Source organism: Pomacea canaliculata, linkage group LG3, assembly GCF_003073045.1.
Source record: "Pomacea canaliculata isolate SZHN2017 linkage group LG3, ASM307304v1, whole genome shotgun sequence".
In the NCBI taxonomy this organism is placed as follows: domain Eukaryota; kingdom Metazoa; phylum Mollusca; class Gastropoda; order Architaenioglossa; family Ampullariidae; genus Pomacea; species Pomacea canaliculata.
In genome coordinates this window covers 33,407,292-33,426,012 of record NC_037592.1, presented here as the reverse complement: position 1 = coordinate 33,426,012, position 18,721 = coordinate 33,407,292, and the positions used below count along the sequence as shown (strand labels likewise).

Genomic DNA, 18,721 nt, shown 5'->3' with positions numbered 1-18,721 from the left:
GCATTTCTGAAAAACCAACGAAGGACATTTTACTATCTTGCGAGGTCTTGGCAAAGGCACTAATGCACAGAGACAGCAAAGACATCGACGAGGAGGAACTCTGTTCTGAATTACAGGTTGTGGCTAGAAGACTTCCCAAGCCTAAAATGAACCCCAAAGAAGTCTTAACATTCATAATCCAACATAAGCTATTTGATATTGTGCCGAATGTTGTAGTGTCTCTCAGAATTTTATTGACCCTTCCGATTTCTGTTGCCAGTGCAGAACGCAGTTTCTCAAAGTTAAAATTAATTAAAAACTATATGAGATCAACAATATTGCAAGAGAGACTGACTGGGCTGGCCACCATGTCTATTGAGCATGACTTGGCAAATGCACTCAATCTGAAGGAACTGATAACTCGTTTTGCACAGCAAAAAGCAAGAAAAGTGAGGTTTTAAGCATCAATTTCATGAATAGGACTAAATAAATTGCAAAATAAATGATATAACATAGTTCACTTTTTGTGAGGTGGGGGGAAGGGAAGGGGCGCAGAATTTTTCTTTCGCCTAGGGCGCAACACAGCCTAGCGCCGGCCCTGTGTGCAGTGCAATACTTTCTGTCTACATGATACTTTGAAGTGTGTGACAACAGCACACATGAACTGGAGATTTCATAGGATTCTTATTTGGACCCTCAGATTTGAAAATTGGGGCGATAACACCAGCACAAGTCACCCTATGGCCGGTGGATAAAGACTTCCAAAGAATGGTGAATGCTGTTCATCCCAGTAGGGCCTATATATGGTACATTGCTCTTGCGCTTGAAAGGCGACAAACACTAATTGCATTAGGACAGCTCAACAGAATAAATCAAGACTTCAGATATGTTTGGTTGCTCGTTATTTCATCTGACAGTATGTACTTAAAATTATACTTAAGAATAAGAGGGGGAAGATGAAGTCAGTGTGTTATGCTTAATTAACACTTTGAAGTGTTTATGTAAGTGCATTTACACAAGTTTTGACAAGCAGTCTTTCATGTAACATATAATATAATTAATATAATATAATTGTTTATAATTGTTTATTATTAGGTACTTAGTGTAAGAATAAAGATTATATACATCAACAACAAAATGATGGGCTCAAATTTACGAGAAAGAATGGAGAGCCTTGTATCAGAATTCTTGTAATTGTCAATTGCTTTAAAAGATTCAGTAAAAATTTTTAGTACATAGTGCTATACATAAAGATATAGCGCTGCTATATCTTTACAAATACCAAATTATTACAAACCCAAAAAATGTATTGAGCAACCAGCTTTCGTTTTCTCTTTAGGTTTTGCTTAGAGACCACATACCTAATAGTGGGGGGAGGCTATATTAGTGGTTCATTCATAACAATAGATGATTATGTCCCATGAAGAAACCATCATGTTTGGTCATTATACTGTCATGATCGAGAACAGTCTGGGAGTCTGCTATTCAATGTCAATGCTTTATAAAGTACAGAGTTTGATCTACATAGTTTCCATTACAAACTGTAGGTGTCAAGGGAAATCTGCTGCCTTAGCACATAGTTTGAAAGATGATAATAAATACTTGCAAAAGAAAAGAAGGATCACACACATTTAATTTATTTTCACAGAACCTGTGCTTGCTAGGTGATAACCACAAGGATCAATAGCAGTTACAATGTAGTAAAGGGAGAAGGTTGTAACTTTGGTCGCAAAAGAGACAATAACACTTGAGTCAGTGGTTTTATGCCAGTGGAGTATGTCAGTACCACCCTTAACTGAACCAACAGAGACTTCAAAGGTGAGGTCATGATCTGGCCAATCAGAAGTGAAAAGGTTTCTCCAAGAAAGAGTCAGGTGGGTTCCATTCCTGTTGAATTCTGCTTGTCCACTTGCTAAAACACAGAAGCGAATACTATCGACAAGATTTTAAAATTATGGTTATATTGTTTTAAAATGATTTATGTATTTTAATATTTACTTATATTCTTGCTTCTTGATTAAACTTTTTGCTTTTATTTAAGCTCCTACAGTGCATACAATGCCAGTGATCTATTTAATAATAAATAATCACAAAAACCTTTCGCTGTAGGTGCATTCATCGATACATGAACAGACTTGTTGACAGCTTTGCCCACAGAACCAAAGGCATCCACTGGTGATACACTCCATGTATGCATGGTATTGTTTGTAAGTGCAAGTCCTGAGATTCTTGTAGCCTCCAGCAGGTAAGGAAGGTTCTTTGTCTGATATGAGTCTTGGTCAATGTTGGAATAATGGTCAATCTGCACAAGGTGTTCTCAACTTCAGTCTTCTAATAACTATGCATCACAATAGAAACTATGTAATCAGTCTGCCTTGTCATATAGTGGAGACTCTAGGTATACCATTAAGATACAGTGGCTACATATCTATATTGCATGCAGATCATCTTCATAATAAATCGTGCATTGTCATAAAAAAACAGGAGCTACCTCAAGAAGCAAACATTATATTGGGCTTGCGAATAAGCTAGGATCCTAAAGTGACTATTTAGGGTTACCCCCAACCTTCTAACAGTTTAAAGACGGTTGGTCTTTGTTAGCATATCAGCTTTGGCAGCATACCTGAAAGCCAGCCAGTGGATTCAGAGAGGCAAAGTTTTGCCAACTCATACGTAAGCGGTTTTGCATCACCTGACAAGCTTCACGCACTGGATACACAGTGATGCTATCACCAAGGAGACGCAGTCCTCCAAGCTTAGCCTCCTCATTATCAGGTGTAATGGTGAGTCCATCAGTATGACCAAACCCTGGTAAGCCTGCTTTATTGTAGCAGCGAACAGAGACATAGAGAGTCTGGGGCAGCTTCAGGTCTTTAAGAGAGAAACCAACATCAGCGGTGATAGTGTATGTATTGGACGTTGGTTGAGCAGCTCTCTGGAAAGGTGAAATTTCACCTGACCCTGCTTCAAAGCCTGCAAGACAGTTAATATGCTGTAAATTGGTAAAATGTTAGGTTGGTACAATTGTGGAAGATATGAAACATTACCTGTGACATAATACATTGACTTTTGTTCTTCGCCTGAAAAAATACGAAAGATGACTCTTTACAAAATACTAATGAAAGTGTCTGTGCCATTCACCATTTGATAATTCCCATATCTCCACTTATAATCAATTACTTACCAATAGCCCACTGACAGTAAGCTACAGATGACTCGTTGTCTGTGGCTCTCCATGATGCTCCAATGAAAAAACCTGTTTGAAAGTCCACATCTTCCTCTGTAAAGAACAAAATTGTGGGTTGGTTTGTGTCACACTGTATTTGCAAGTCATTTAAGACTAACCACTGATTACCCATCAGATATTGGTAAGTCACATAGACAAAAGCCTTTTCTAAAGAGCACAAAACAAAACCAAAAAAGTATTTTTTGTTATTGTTACCATGGCTATATCAATCATTCTCTCAATGTTGTTCATCAGTTCCATGGACTGAGTCACAGTCAGCATAAGATTTTTTCATCGTAAGTTTTCACTGGTGCCTAATGATAGTAGATAAAGAGCTTCTTCAGGATTTAAAAAAATTTACATCATATTCTAACAAATTTCTTTCAGAAGGTTAACAACATTTATTTTCATATACCAACAACTTCATGATTTGCTCACGCGAAGTAGAACAGCTTTTGTTGGATTACATGAAAGACTGCTACAAGCAGTTATATATTTACGTGTTCCATCAATAAGATCTGTTATAACTGGTGGTGTCATGTCAACCAGAAGAGGACTAGAGTATGCCACTGTTGTTAGTCCTGCAGCATTTGATGCTACCACGGTCACGTAGAGTGGTGTGCCATGATGGAGTGTAAGTCCCAGGGCAGAACCATGCTGTCTCTGTCCTACACCCTTGAACCCCTGGATCTGAACCCCACCTGCCACTGTCCCTGAAAATACCAGTTATTCTTTTCCTCTGTGAATGAACCTACTTTTGTTTTATTCTTTTTTATTAACATAATATGGAGTTCTTGGGCAATATTGTATATTCATTGCCTGATCAAGAGGTATTGTTAATATTGCAATAAAGAAAGAAATACTGATAGCATGCTGGAGTACTATCAGATGAATTTTATGCTCAGTAACAAGTCTATTGAGTATTAGCTAGCAGATATTTAAAAGTTGCATTATCATGGAATACTTTATTTTATACTCTGTTCCTACAAGGCATCACACAAAACAATGTACAATGAAGAGAACTGCAGAATAAATATAAAATATTACAAACACAGATTAACTATCAACATTAGAACAACATTGTAACGTCCCACAAATATATTAATGACAACCATAGGCTGTAAGGAAGCCAGTAGAGAATACTTTAAAATTTATGTCGAGTTGTTCAAGTTATTTTACCTAAACAATAACACAAAGATTTCATACTACAGCAAAATATAGATGTTCTGAGACCATTTTCACATACCTAGCGCCCACTTGTAGTCTGTAATGGGAGAGTCATTGTCTAAGAAATGCCAGGATGACTGCACCATTGACCAGTGTGGCAGGAACACAGCACTGGCAGAGAGATGAGACTCACTAGTGACATTTCTGGAAGTCTCTGTCTGCTGGACATAGTGGATGGTCTCAAGGACAACATAGTCCAGTGCTAGCTGCTGGTCAGTGGAGGAGGATGTCGTGCTGATAACCAAAGCCAGTGTGGAGTTGTGTGCGGTCACCACATACGTGAAACTGTTCATAAAGGTAAAAAAAAAAAATCAAAAGTAAACAGAATGACAACAACTATAACATCCGACAATGGATCAAGTCAGATATACAGTTATGTACCCTTTCTCTTTTTGTCAAATGAACCCAAAGAAAGGTGCCTCTGCCTTGTCACTTAAGCACATTATTCATCATCTATGATTTATGTCAGGAATGTAAACTTCAAATGTGAGTATCAGGGAATGAATATTTGTTGATTTGCAAGATTGTTGTAATCAGCTAACAAGAAACTAATTTCACCGGTTTATTACCACACCAAATGCCCAAGACAAATATATCAACTAATATATCAACTATTCCAATAAAAATAATACCATCTTTCTTTAAAAATAAAACTACACTAGTCAGCATTATGGACATTGACCAGCTGCTACTTTTTTGATATAGTAGGATGGAAGACAGCACGTACTCAAGGTGGGGCGGTCGCTGGCCGGGTGACAGCCCCGTGACAAAGAAAGAGCGCAGCACGCACACAAGGATGGTGGAGGGTGGTCGCGGGTCGGGTGGCAGGGTCACTGACCGGGCGACGGGGTCGCTGGCGGGGGACAGCCCCGTGACGAAGGAAGAGAGGGGAGAAAAAGCGGAGACAGCGAAGTGAGCGGCCGGGCAGTGTTGTGTGGGACTGATCGGTGGTGAAAGCACATTTCACTGCGAGCTTAGTAGGTAGTGGTAGGTAAACTCTGTTACATTATTTGGCGCCCAACGTGAGACCTACCATAAGCTGAAGACTGGAGACAGAACACGATACAAGGGCAAATCTTATTGTCCCTGCAAGAATGCCGAGTATTTCGGTTTTCAGTGGTGCGCAGCAGCCCAAAGGACAGTGAAGCTTCGTACGAACTGTGGAAGTTCGAAGTCAACTGTGTTAAGGCGGACGCAGCGTATGACCGACTTACAGTTTTAGAGGCGGTGCGCCGATCACTGCGAGGTGAGGCCGCGCGAGTGGCCATGCGCCTTGGTGTCAACGCCATGGCAGACAGCATCATCTCCAAGTTCGACTCTCTGTACGGCACTGTGAGAGGTGGCGAGGACCTGCTGGCAGACTTTTACGCTGCCAAACAACAGGACGGAGAGGATGTGGCGACGTGGAGCTGCCGACTGGAGGACCTGTGGGCCAAAGCAGTGGATCAAGGGAAGATACCGCAGGGCGAAGCAGCTGAAGTGCTGCGGTGCAGGTTCTGGAATGGGCTTGTGCAGCCGCTACGGGACAGGAGCGGCCACAAGTTCGACACCATCAACGACTTCGATGAGCTAAGGCGAATCATGCGGCAGTTCGAACGGACATCGGACCATCAACCGCGAAGACCGACAGCTACGACGAGGGCGGCACAGTCAGTGGATGAAGTGACGGCATTGAAGGCGCAGCTGGGTCAGTTACAGCGAGAAATGGCAGAGATGAAAAAACCGACAGCCTCGACGAGGGCGGCACAGTCAGTGGATGAAGTGACGGCATTGAAGGCGCAGCTGGGTCAGTTACAGCGAGAAATGGCAGAGATGAGAGGCAGGCAACCCGACGATGACCCAGCCAAGGGCCGGAGGGGTACACAGCGGCGAAGCAGGCAGCCCCACCCGCCCCAACCGGCGCGCACAAGAAATGTCCTGACTTGCTGGCAGTGCGGGGGGTTAGGGCATGTCAAGGCCGACTGCCCATCCAAGCTGCGTTTAAACTTCGCCGGACCTGCGAACGAGGGCAGTTTGTAGGTCTAAGGGTGGGAGACCAGGCCCAACACAACCCCGCCCAGGCCCAGCCAACAATAGCCAGAGACCACGAGAGGCGTCAACTACCGCCTTAGTGGGGGATAGCAATGAAGTGGAGATCAAACTGGAGTAAAGACACTCGCCTTACTTGACACCGGGTCAACGGTATCGACGGTGTGCGAACAATTCTATAAAACACGATTAACACACCTGCCCCTGCAACCACTGCAGCGTGTACTGTCTATCGAGTGTGCGGACGGCGAGTTACTTCGTACACAGGCTACGTGTGGCAGGGTCACTCAGGGTCACTGACCGGGCGACGGGATCGCTGGCGGGGGACAGCCCCGTGACGAAGGAATAGAGGGGAGAAAAAGTGAAGTGAGCGACAACGAAGTGAGCGGCCGGCCAGTGTTGTCTGGGACTGATCGGTGGTGAAAGCACATTTCACTGCGAGCTTAATAGGTAGTGGTAGGTAAACCTTGTTACATTGACATCACACAAAGATATGCCCAGACCAAACATCACAGAAAGCACAATGAATGATCAAAACTTTCTCACTACCTGTGCCACATGATAACTGGCTCTTTCTCAGTGTCACACACCCCCCGGCACATGGCAGGATCAAGTGTGAAGGTGTGTTGCTGGGTTCCGATCTGCACATAACCTTGGACTGGTTTGTGGTGGTCCCTGAGGGTTTCTGGGTGAGCAAGTCTGACTGTCAGCCGGTAAACCAATCCTGAAGTAAGGCCAGACACATTCTGCATGACAGCACCAGACAGCAACACATGCTGTGTGCCGTCTGCAGAGATTACATGCCGAGGATGCTGAAGGATTATGCAGGATCCTGGTCCAATCTGCCATTTAAACATAAAAATAGAAAATAATGCTGTTCACACCTTCAAGCTAATGTTCGTTAAGCATAGTAAATATTTTAGAAAGAAAAATATGAACATCTTGCTTCAGAACATAAATTTCTCCAATGAAGTTAGAGACCAAGTTATATCAGCAGACATTTCAAGTCTGAATGGAGTCAAAACTTATAGTCCAGCAAGACAAATCAGCAGATTTCAGAGACTAGATAGTAGTTATTTCAAATGGTGGAAGATGTGTTAACTCACACTTAGCTAAGAGAGGTGCCTTTTCTCCATGATGGGAATGTCTGACATTAATAGCATATGTATTTGTGTGTGTGTGTTTGAGCATTTATATGTGTGTTTGTGCATCTGTGTGTGTTTGAGCATACGTGTGCATGTGTAATGAATTGTGGTAAGTCTCGTATTGTTTCATGTATGAATGGTGTCCTGTGTGTAACCTCTTCGCTTTGCATCATTTGTTCAATGTTATTTGAAGCAGAAAAAGACATCATAAAAAAGTAATTTGTTTATGGTTGTGTGAAATGCGGAAGAATAACTGGCTGCTGTCTATCTTTGAATAATGGAAGAATGACATTCTGTTCCGCCATCCATTGGAATAGCTGACGTGTCATCTTCCTTTTTTTTTTTTTTAATCTAAAAATGTACTTTGTCTGTACTTCTACTGCTCTGGCCACTGTCTTGAATTAACTGCCTTCATCTCTGTGACTTCATCTGAATGTTAACGTCTTTACTATGCATCATAGCATCAGTTGAAAATCAACTATCTTCTCTTCCCACCATCTTCATCTGCAGGGGCATGTCGAAGTGAGCTGATTGTAACGTGCCATGCATATGCAGGGTAAAAGTACATAGGACATATTGCATCCAATAGGTGTGGTGAGTGTGTTGTTGTATGTGGTGGGTTTTAAACATGCATTCAAAAACACTCCCTGAAAAAGTTATTATCACATAAGAAGAGGTTATCTAAGTTACCTTCCAAGAAGATGGAGGCTTGCTGTCACACACGATCTGTCCTGTGTTAGACGTGACATCATTTTCAAAGGAAGGGTTGTTTACATGGTTAATGTTGTCTGTATAAATTATGTCAAGAGCACGTGGGGGTGTTATATCAACCTTCACCCCATCTGACACACTGACACTTGACCTGTGTCCAACTGCATCAACAGCATAGACTTTGCTGTAAAATATTGTGCCTGCCAGAACAAAAAAAAAAAGAAGAATTATAAGATCCCCACTCTTACTAATGTATCTCATGGAATGTATTGTACAGGTGCAAATGTTAAAACTGCAGTAAGTACACTGATCACATTTATATCAGATTCACACCATTATATCATCAGACATAACTAAAAATGCATAATAACATTAAAAAAAAACCCATTATAACTGAATGGTGTAATAGAACTTCGTATTTTTTTTTAAAATTTGGTTTCTTATTGGTTACTTCTGTGTTGGCATGTTTGTGTGTACAATGTGTGCATTATAGCGTTATCACTTACATCGGTAATGCATGATACAGATTTTAAATGTTTTATCCCATGCTTAATTTTTACAGCTTCTTCTGGAAAATCATTGTAAATGTGAGATGAAATTCTGACCCTGGTTTAAAGGTGATGAAGGTGTAAAGCTGCCCTTCGTTTTCAAGCCAACATCTGTCCACTGCATGACATTACATGTGTCAGAGTCATTGGTTGTGCCAACGCACCAATAGAATCGCCGAATTCCAGAACCAGAATCAGTAAAGCCAAACCACTTCGCGCTGATCAACTGGTCATACAACTGGTAGTCTGCATCATGCAGACCTTTAAAGAACATGTAAAAAGGAGATCAAATGCTTACTATAGACTCAGCACAATACAGATACATATTTCAAACAATAAGCACTGAAGAATGTAATGAATGCAGTTGAATTATGTATAATCAACAAACATACCATCTCCATCTAACACAAGGCCAGCAACAGGCGGCTGAAGATCCAGCATGAAGCCATCAGAAACATCCCAAGACATCAAACCACTACTACCCACTGCAACCACTGTGGTGTAGTATAAAGTATCTTCTCTCAGTGACAGACCAGTAGCATAGTAAGACTCTGTGTTACCTGACAAGGGTCCTGAACTGTGCACATCATTTCCTGATTGAAATAAAACACAAATGTCAATGTTGTTTCAAAACCTGTTTACAACCTTTAATGTTTAACGTGTAAAGTAAAACGTTTAAATGTAACTGAAATCATCAACTTATGGAGATTACATAAAGTATGCTGATGTTGTACCAGATATGTGACATGCAGCATAAACATACCCTCAATAGAAGTTCCAACATATACTTGAAAACTCTGAAGTGGTGCTGTAGTGTTGAGGAAGGTTCCTCTCCAGGATGTGTGAAGTGAATCAGATCTTGTCACATAGTCTACATCCTTGTCCTGCCCAGCTTGACCCAGTTCTTTGACCTGTTGCACAACATGCGGCCAATTAAAGTCTGTTAATTATTAGCAACTACAGGACAGGTAGCAGATTCATACTGTTGAACAGCACAGAGCAAAGGTCTGTCATTAGCCACTTTGCACTACAGGACAGGGAGCAAACTCTTGCTGTTGCTAATGTTTATGGGAATGTTAGCTCCTGCTATGGAACATTCTCCATACTGCATAAATACTGCATCATATAATCTTAAAAAGATAAGAATTCAGTTAAACAATGCTCAATTCCAAAATCTTTAATAAATGATACAGACACATATATCTTACCTCTTCTAATCCATAATTTGTGATAAACATAACCACTGTTAAAATTAGTTGTGATTTATATCCAAGATGCAACTTTTAATAAATAATACACACGCATTCTGTATATGCATACTTAACCTCTTAAACTATGGTGATACACCGACTCACCCCTCTGCCCAATAAGTTGATGACGCTTGGACGATTAGGAAGAGGAATAATGCCCTTAGATTTAAACAGTGCAAAGTTCCCATTTGGATACCAAGCTCTCACAAATGTTGAATATTTTAGTTTTGGAATGAGTGGGCTGCCTGCTCAGGAAAAGACAAACAAGCAGTAGCACTGAAAAGAATGCCAAACTGGAGATGTCCTGTAGTGAAAAGGTAACCATCAATAACATGGAAAAGAACAAAAACAAGTTGTAATCAGGACATCAGTCAAGACAACAAGTAATAAAGACATCCGTCAAAACAATAAAAACAAAAGTCATCAAGACATCATTAAGAAGAACAAGATTAAGAATTGAAATCCTGTCATTTCAAGTTGTGTTGCTATTTATTCATTTAATTTCTTCTTGACATTTCAGTATAAAAATGTATTTACTAATTGCTTATAATAATTTTTTAACATTTATGCCATAAAAATAGTATATTTTCATAAAACAGATGACAGTGTTGGAGCAAACAGAATCTTGAAAATCTACCTGACGGAATGATGAGGAGAGAGTATGGTGCCAAGCCCACATCCATCCATATGCGATCAAGTGCGACACGAAACACACCTGCAGGTGTTGCCTGATCACTTCTGCCAGCTGATACTTCATATCTTTTGATTTAAAATCACACACAAAAAAAAGATTCACATCTGGAAATTTAATAAAGCCATATGTAAATGCTACTTAGCAGATACAATTAACGATGATACGAGTGAGTAGACATCACAAATGAGATCTCTAAACACAAGCATACAAGATCAGTCAGTCCATTAAATCAAGTCATCTAACTGCTAACCAACAAACCTTACATGGACAACTAACTTATTATGCCTGTAGTTTAAAACGACACCTGTTTGGTTTTAGTCCTCGTGATACAGTTACATTCCAAGAAGCTGCTAGGTAAGAACTGCTGGGTGTGTAGTCTTCTGATGATGATGAAGTCCTTAGAGAAATGAGTGTGGTCAGATCAGCATGATCATACACAGTCAGCAGTGAGTTAGGATTACTTTCTGCACAAAAATTTAAAAGATTACTGTTTTACTTCCATTTTCATGTCCATTTCCATTTCCAAGTTAATAGGCCTGTCTCACTTTTTTCTTTCTTTCAATTAGTTTTATATGAATTATTTCTTCTATAAGGAGAAGAAATAAATGAAAAGCCCTAAACATATTGATCAAAATACAACATATACAAACTATGTATGAAATCATTACAAAACAGCTTGACTGCAGCAATGCAAAAATTGAAAGGTTTCCCTTTGATTTTGCAAGAAAGGAGAGAATGATAAAACTGAAAGAGGCCACATATACACAGATGAAAAATGGGTAAATTAGCAATTTAAAAAACTAGTTAAACTAGTTCCATAATCTATTAATCTCTAGAACAAACAATTAAAAATGTATAAAACCATCAATATTACAGTTTAAATTAGTGGGAAAAGTTTTTCCAGAAAATGACTAATTCATCAGAGAAAAAAATTTCATGGCTTTCCAATACATAGTGTTTTTCTCACACTAAAAAAAATAATGTGGACCGCTACAATATCTCATTGCAATGTTACCCTCAGGAAGCGGGGCACAGGATGATGCATTGCATGTGGCCCCTTGCACAGCACAAGAGCACTGAGCAAGACAGTTGAAGGGGGTTGCAACGACGAACAAGGGACATACCGCCACCATCTTCTAGCTCAAACTCAGACAGGGCAGGGTGACTCTGTAGGCCAACCTGTCATTATTAAATAAACCATGTCATCACATGCCATTACTCTTTTAAATTGAAAATGAAATTTTATTGATAGTATTTTTAAAACCCAAGGCCATCAATAAATTCTAGAAAACATTCATAGTGTAGGTTTTGTGACCACATCACATGTTATGAACTAACACAAGTTTGAAAGTATGCCTCAGTGTGCATCATGGTGAAGGTAAACCCTACTAAAAAGCAAACTATAAAATACATTAGAGTGACATCTCACTCCATGTAGGGATTTCATGTCAGCTTAACAGCACATTAGGATGAAGATAGACTGTAATTTCATCGCAATGATCTCGATCTTGTAGCTATGATATCAACTGGTGTGAACATTTCCCTAGCATTTCCCTAGACAGTGATGATTAGCCCCAAGTTATTTCAGATAACTCACCTTGTTCACAGCCCATATGGCAATAAAAATCTTCAGTGCAGCAGTTAATGGTTTTGTGGATACCTCATACACCTGTACAAAGCCCTCGTTCTCATACTGAGTTCCAGACCCATTGTGAAACACTTTGATGACAGTGTTCTCCTGAGACAAAACAGTCAGCTTTATTGGTTCACCTGGAAACCATTCATGCAAATTGAAAACTGGACAGCACATAGATAAATCTAAAAAATGTTTCAACCTTAGGGACCTCCATAACATTGTTGAAAACCTTTGCATCATATTTGAAAATGACTCATTTGAATCAGGACAGCAATATAAAATAAAGTGCACTCATTACATCTATCAAAAAAAAAAATAATAATAATCCAGCTTCAATGATCAGCACAATAAATTCAAAAACAAAAATTGTACTAGAGAGAAAACCCTGGAAACAATCCACCCACAAGATTCAGATCATTTGCAAAAGGGGTGGACCCAACGCTGATGATGTAATGGTCAAGTCCTGAGTGGACATCAAGGAAGCCAAGCCAGGCTAACCGGAGCTGCTGGCTGGACCAAACCATCCACCCATCAAGATGGCGTCTGAGATTAGCTGCATGGTCAGTCTTAACAGCAAACATACCTGGAAAATGGGTACCTGATTTATCAAGGGAGGTAAATGGAGAGGAAGGCAAGGGTTGAGATTTTCCTTCCTAGACATAGCAAGCCATTCACTGTCTTAATAGGCAAACTCGATCTTTACCATTTTCTAAGCAAAATAAATATAAAACATGGAAAATATCAAAATACACAAAGAATAAAGTTATGCACATAACAATTTGTGGTGATCATGAACAAAGTGAAGAGACCACAAAAAAAAGCAAAGAACAAAATAGATTTAAGCACATTTCTGATGCATTTCAGACCTGCTTCTGGTGTTTGTGTCCTGAAGAAGTATGTATGTATATCATTAGTCTTTTTTCAGAGACATGAACAAGCATTAATGATATATTGATAATATCTATGACTTTTAAATGCAGTAATGAAAAGAGATCTGTTGGTAAAGAATTATTCTGGAGTGTTTTATGGTTCCTTACCTGTGACAGGAGGAGTGCTGTCATGCAAGATCTCTTCAGACACACTAGTTGCACACAGACGTGCTACATTACAGGAGGTGACCTTCACTCTGTACAGGCTGCCATCATGGAGGCTCAGTGATGTGAATGTATATACTGACACTGGTGCAGGTACCTGTGGAGACAACTATGTTACTGAGAAAGGCCTTTAGAGTTTGATATAGGCAGAAAAAAAACCTGGTGAATAAGTGACCACACAAGCAAGTGGGTGAGTGAAATTAAACTTTCTGGGGAAAAAAACTCATGTTTAGACAGATAAAAACATGTGCACAAAGGCACTCTCAGAAATATGCTGATTAACCCATACAAGGACATGAAATACTTGATCAAGTGTACAAGAACATGAATTATACTTGCCTGCAGTGGCCTTGATTCAAACTCTCCCAGCAAATGGCTGGTGATGGAGACAAAATGTGCTGCCAGTGGTGATCCTGCATCTTCCCGTGACCACCTGGCAGACAAGGTGTCTCTACTAACCAGACGCGGCCCCCCAAGAGTTCCCAGTCCACCATTCAGCTGGGGCACCTGCTTCACTGTTGGTGCTGTGGTGTCCACCTTGAATCCATTGGAAGTAACTTCTATCCAGTTACCTAAAGAGATGACAAAAGACTAAAACTTATTTGTTGCTGAACTCACTTGGAAATTTATACTATTTGCTGCATAATTCTGACTGCTGTCATGTTAATCTGCATTGACCAAAAGCTGCATGAGGATTGTAGTTTCACACAGTGTCCAGTGTGTTAAAGATAAAAATGTAAGAGGATAGAACACATAGAAAAAGGACAACATAGGTATTCAAGCTCGAGAAGGCTGGGCATGTTTTTATCTAGTCTAATGAAATAAAGTCAAGAATGAGGATATAGCACCAGTGACAAATTTATGGTAATTACTCAGTGATAATGGCTTGTACTTGTGATAACAGCCTTGTTTATAGGATCTTTGTCTAGTTTAAAAAAATACCTGCTCTGTCCTTAGCAGTGATGGTTATGTATATTGTCCTGTTTTCTGGAAGTGAAGTTGAGAGGTCTGAGGTGAAGGCTTCAAGCGCCAAACCAACACTGCGTGATGCCATGATATCAGCGGCTCCAGGACTTGTACCTGACCTCCATGTGAAGCCAGCCAGGCCTGAGCTCACATCTACAAATCCTGTCCATTTGGCAGCAAGAAAATCTCTGGCAGAATACAAATCAACTGATAAATGAAACTCACCAAGCTAAAAATCATTTTTGTTCAAGCAACTAATTTTTTTTATGCTTTAAATGCTACATAAGAGCTTATATATTTGGTGAAAGGGGTAATTTTAGCAAGAGATAACAACTGAAGAGATAACAGCTGAATGGACAAATAATCCACAAAAGCTTCTTCCCTTTAGTTTTTTTTGTTGTTTTTTTTGTTTTGTTTTTCCATGGCAGCTCTCTCTCTCTTTATATATATTTTTTTCAACAAAAAAAAGTCGAAATTGTGTTGAAATAAATACTAACGGGATCTGAACACAGAGAATTTATATGAGAAAAAAAAAAATTAACTTATTGCTGTGCCAAAACAGGTATAACAGTAAAAAATAGTAATCAGCAGGAAAACACAATGTCAAATATATAGCATCAGTATCAGTACTGACAACATTTTCCAGTAACAAACTTGAGATATATTTCAGAACTCAATACAAAAATATGAAGAGACTCAAACATCAAATTGATAGATTTTATGGATTGATCAAATTATATATTAACTCCCTGCTTGCCTTTGAGATTGAAAGGAAATATCAGCATCTCCTGCTCCATCCCAAACATCCCCCTCTATGGGTGGTGTAGTGTCGATCAAGATGCCATCTGATTTTATCTCTGTGCACCAGTCTATGCCATTGCAGGCTCTGACTGTGGTATAGTAGCGAACACCCTCAGACAAGGATACATGATTCCATGTCACCTCTGTTGAATGAGTCACAGTAAATAAGTTTTAGGGTCATCCAAATTCTTGTTTTACTGTGGCATGAATTTGTTACATAAAATCCAACAGCCTCAACAATCATGTGGACAGTTACTAAATAACAGGAACTTGCTGACGGGGTGGAAGGGTTTTAATCTGTTATAGCATTAGCATGAATAGCCACAGTTAGAATCCAATCTTGTGACACAGATACTCAATGATTTTCTGAAAAGATCCTGTAAAAAAAACTACACTTGAAACCTAAATATTTTTTCAAGTTTTTTTTTTTTATGCATTTGATGCAAAGTTTAGAAACATGCATACAAACACAACCACACATCAGTCAGATATAACTCAATACTTTGGATTATACAAAAGATATCAAATGCAACAAAGAGTGACTCACCCTGTGAAAGGCCTATATCAAATTCACCAACAATGTCATCACATCCTGAACAAGTTCCCAGTCTGACATAGTAAGTGGCTACAGGAGACAGGCTGGTGGAAAACCCATGCCAGAATGCTGCCACATCACTGGGTGACCTGGTGAAGTCAACATCAAATGCCACGCCACCATCTGTGGGAGGTGGACCATCGTATACATGGCCAGCTGCTGGTACAGCTGTCATAACAACCCGTGGCCGAGACACAGCGCTGGTGAAGAGACCTGCTCCATTCATAGCCTATCATAACAGCCATAGATAATTAATCTTTTCATAAGTATCTTTTTATATACTATAATGAAGGACATAGACTTTCAACCTTTTCATAAGTGTCTTACTTATATACTTCTTTATCAAGAAAAATATTTATAGATGCTCATCTTTGCTTCCTTTTTGAATCCATAATAATCACAATTTTGAGGCTTGCAACAAACCTTGTAATTTCTGATTTAAAGAATTAAGGGACTATATTTAAAAGGAATATTTTGTAGAAAATTGCTGCCTACCTTGATTGTTATATAGTATGCATGGCCTTCCACAAGTAGAGTGTCAGGAATGAAGTCTCCGCAGGTCGTGGTAAGAACCTGACCCTCCATGATGTCATCATGACCTGGTCTTGAGCCAAGGGAAACAATAAAACTGGCCACACCGCTCTCTGCATCTTCAAACATAGCTTCCCAGCTTTTAAAAGTATAAACAGAAAGAAGCATTAATTAAACAGTATCATCAATCCAAAGAGAGTTGACATATAGCTGTGGTATCTTTCGATACAATCTGTTGATTGTAGAATGTGCAGGTCATTTTGATATGTCTCAGTGATCTTGGAGCAAGTGTTTTTTTCTACTTGACTGCTTTTATTCTGGACTGATAGGTTATTCAAGTATTTGATCAAAGAAAAGGACAATACACTCTATTTATAAGACATAAAATAACTGAAGGGATGATTGGGAGGCAGACAAACACTTGTTTCCTGAGAATGAAGAAGCATTATTACACCCTCTTTGTGACTGTGTTGACATTTTAGTGAAATTTCTTGATTTTGATCAATGGTTTTTCTTTCTTTGACAAATTTTAATCATAACAAAGCTAAGTGAAGCAGCTGGGACTATGGAAAGAAAGTGTTGCATGTGTCACTGATGGAGGACTGTAGGGTACAAAGCAAGCACTCTAGCATATATTTTCTCATGATACATACCACACACTGAAAGAAGTGTGAGATGTTATAAAGGTCTCTGGAAACTGCATCTGTTTATCTGTCCTCTTAGGAGCAGTGTTGTCAACAACAAAACTAGAAGATATGCCATCCATAATCAGTCCTACATTATCCTCAGCTGAAACAAATAAAATAAATTGCTTATTTTTTACTGAGCAGTTTATAAATACTATCTTCTTTAATCTACTTTACCTCATTTTGAAAAGACATTAATTTGATATATATATATAAACCCAGGTACATCACCAGAAAGTTCTTAAATTTTTCAATCTTGTTTTTGTTTTTTTTTATTATAAACTTTAGAACATTAGATGTGTCACCATAAACAAATAAAATGCCTGGTACTGATTCTGTACTTATGTAATGATGATTTTTAGATTTGTCATAATTATTGAAATCCTTATGAAAAATTTACAGCTTCAATTGGTACCTCTGACAGTGACATAATATGTATGTCCAGACTGCATGTTAAGAGTATGTAGCACAACCTGATTGACCTGACCCACATCATGAAAGTTTAGCACATCTTGACCTCCTGGAGTGGAGCCTACAGAGAAAAAATTTAAATATAAACTTTTAAAATTACACACATTCATCATTAAGCACATCTGTGTAAAACACGAACATACTCATGCATATGCATGTATCATAATCATTATCTTCATAAGCAGTAGGTCACAAATACATGATTAAAGGTATAACTATATACCGTTTTATCCTTACCAACAGAAATATAATATCGTAGGATTCCAGAGTGATGTGGAGTTAATCCCAGCTCTTCAACATCACTGAATCCATCCCATCTGACCGACAATGTTTTCAGAGAGGACTGCACATATCATAAGCATTTAATATAAGCCACCTTCTTTAAGTTGGTGACATTCTAATGTTGCTTTCAGAACTATGCTATAAAACAAAATACAAATATATATCTTTATGCCATGCAAATCAATGGCGATAAGTTGACATTAAATTAATAATACAAAGTGAGCCCTGAAATCTTTTGCTTCGGGCAAATAAGATGTTATATTGCACTTTTAATGGAGCCAGCTTATAATTTGTTCATCTCTCAACCTTGTAAAGGGTTATGTACACTTTTAATAACTAAGTGAACTGAGGGAAGTATGCCACACCACAATGCTATTGAACTCACTAGAGTGCATGTATCAAGGGCTGAATAATGGTGATCTAGCCAATTGTCTATCCATTTTCTTTTATGGGTATCATTAAAGTCTGAAAACACTAGTTTATCAAAACCTCTTCCCCACAGATTGTTGCTATTTAAAGTTTTCTAAACTTAATTACACACCATCCTGCAAGTTCTCTTCAAATGTTTTACCTGATAAATGCCTCCCAGCAAGCCATCAATATAAACCACACCTTCCTGCGGCGGTGTCTGGTCCACGGTAATGCCATCGCTGCAAGCACTGACCTCCTGCAGCATTTCTGACCATTTTTCATGCACCACAGTTTCTGCTTCAGCATGCACACACATATAGTAGCGATGACCATCCTCCAGCAATGAACGCTCATGTGGTGGTCCAAAGAACACATTGATGTACTTCTGACCTAAAAGAAGAGAGTGTAACTTACTAGCTTTTAGCTCATGCCTATGTTAC

General features: G+C 39.2%; 2 protein-coding genes across 2 annotated transcripts in view; both read right to left on the bottom strand.

Moving 5' to 3' along the window:
* The window catches only part of LOC112559634, a 46,064-nt gene that overhangs the window by 25,251 nt on the left and 2,092 nt on the right, over positions 1–18,721 (bottom strand). The window contains exons 5-10 of the mRNA XM_025230970.1: positions 18,442–18,671; positions 17,826–17,931; positions 17,533–17,649; positions 17,085–17,220; positions 16,396–16,570; positions 15,853–16,129 (exon numbers count right to left, since the gene is read on the bottom strand). Of these exons, the coding sequence (XP_025086755.1) occupies positions 15,853–16,129; positions 16,396–16,570; positions 17,085–17,220; positions 17,533–17,649; positions 17,826–17,931; positions 18,442–18,597 (967 nt within the window). The 5' untranslated portion in view covers positions 18,598–18,671. The remainder of the gene's footprint in view (positions 1–15,852; positions 16,130–16,395; positions 16,571–17,084; positions 17,221–17,532; positions 17,650–17,825; positions 17,932–18,441; positions 18,672–18,721) is intronic.
* Positions 1,048–12,545, bottom strand: LOC112558909. The gene is made up of 16 exons (XM_025229662.1): positions 12,406–12,545; positions 11,824–11,987; positions 11,113–11,272; positions 10,752–10,873; positions 10,220–10,359; positions 9,628–9,775; positions 9,257–9,457; positions 8,922–9,125; positions 8,296–8,516; positions 7,010–7,302; positions 4,452–4,717; positions 3,706–3,918; positions 3,164–3,259; positions 2,603–2,952; positions 2,077–2,281; positions 1,048–1,891 (listed from the first exon to the last, which is right to left on the bottom strand). Exons 2-16 carry the CDS (start codon positions 11,939–11,941, stop codon positions 1,611–1,613), a joined length of 3,018 nt encoding a protein of 1,005 aa, XP_025085447.1. The 5' UTR covers positions 11,942–11,987; positions 12,406–12,545; the 3' UTR covers positions 1,048–1,610.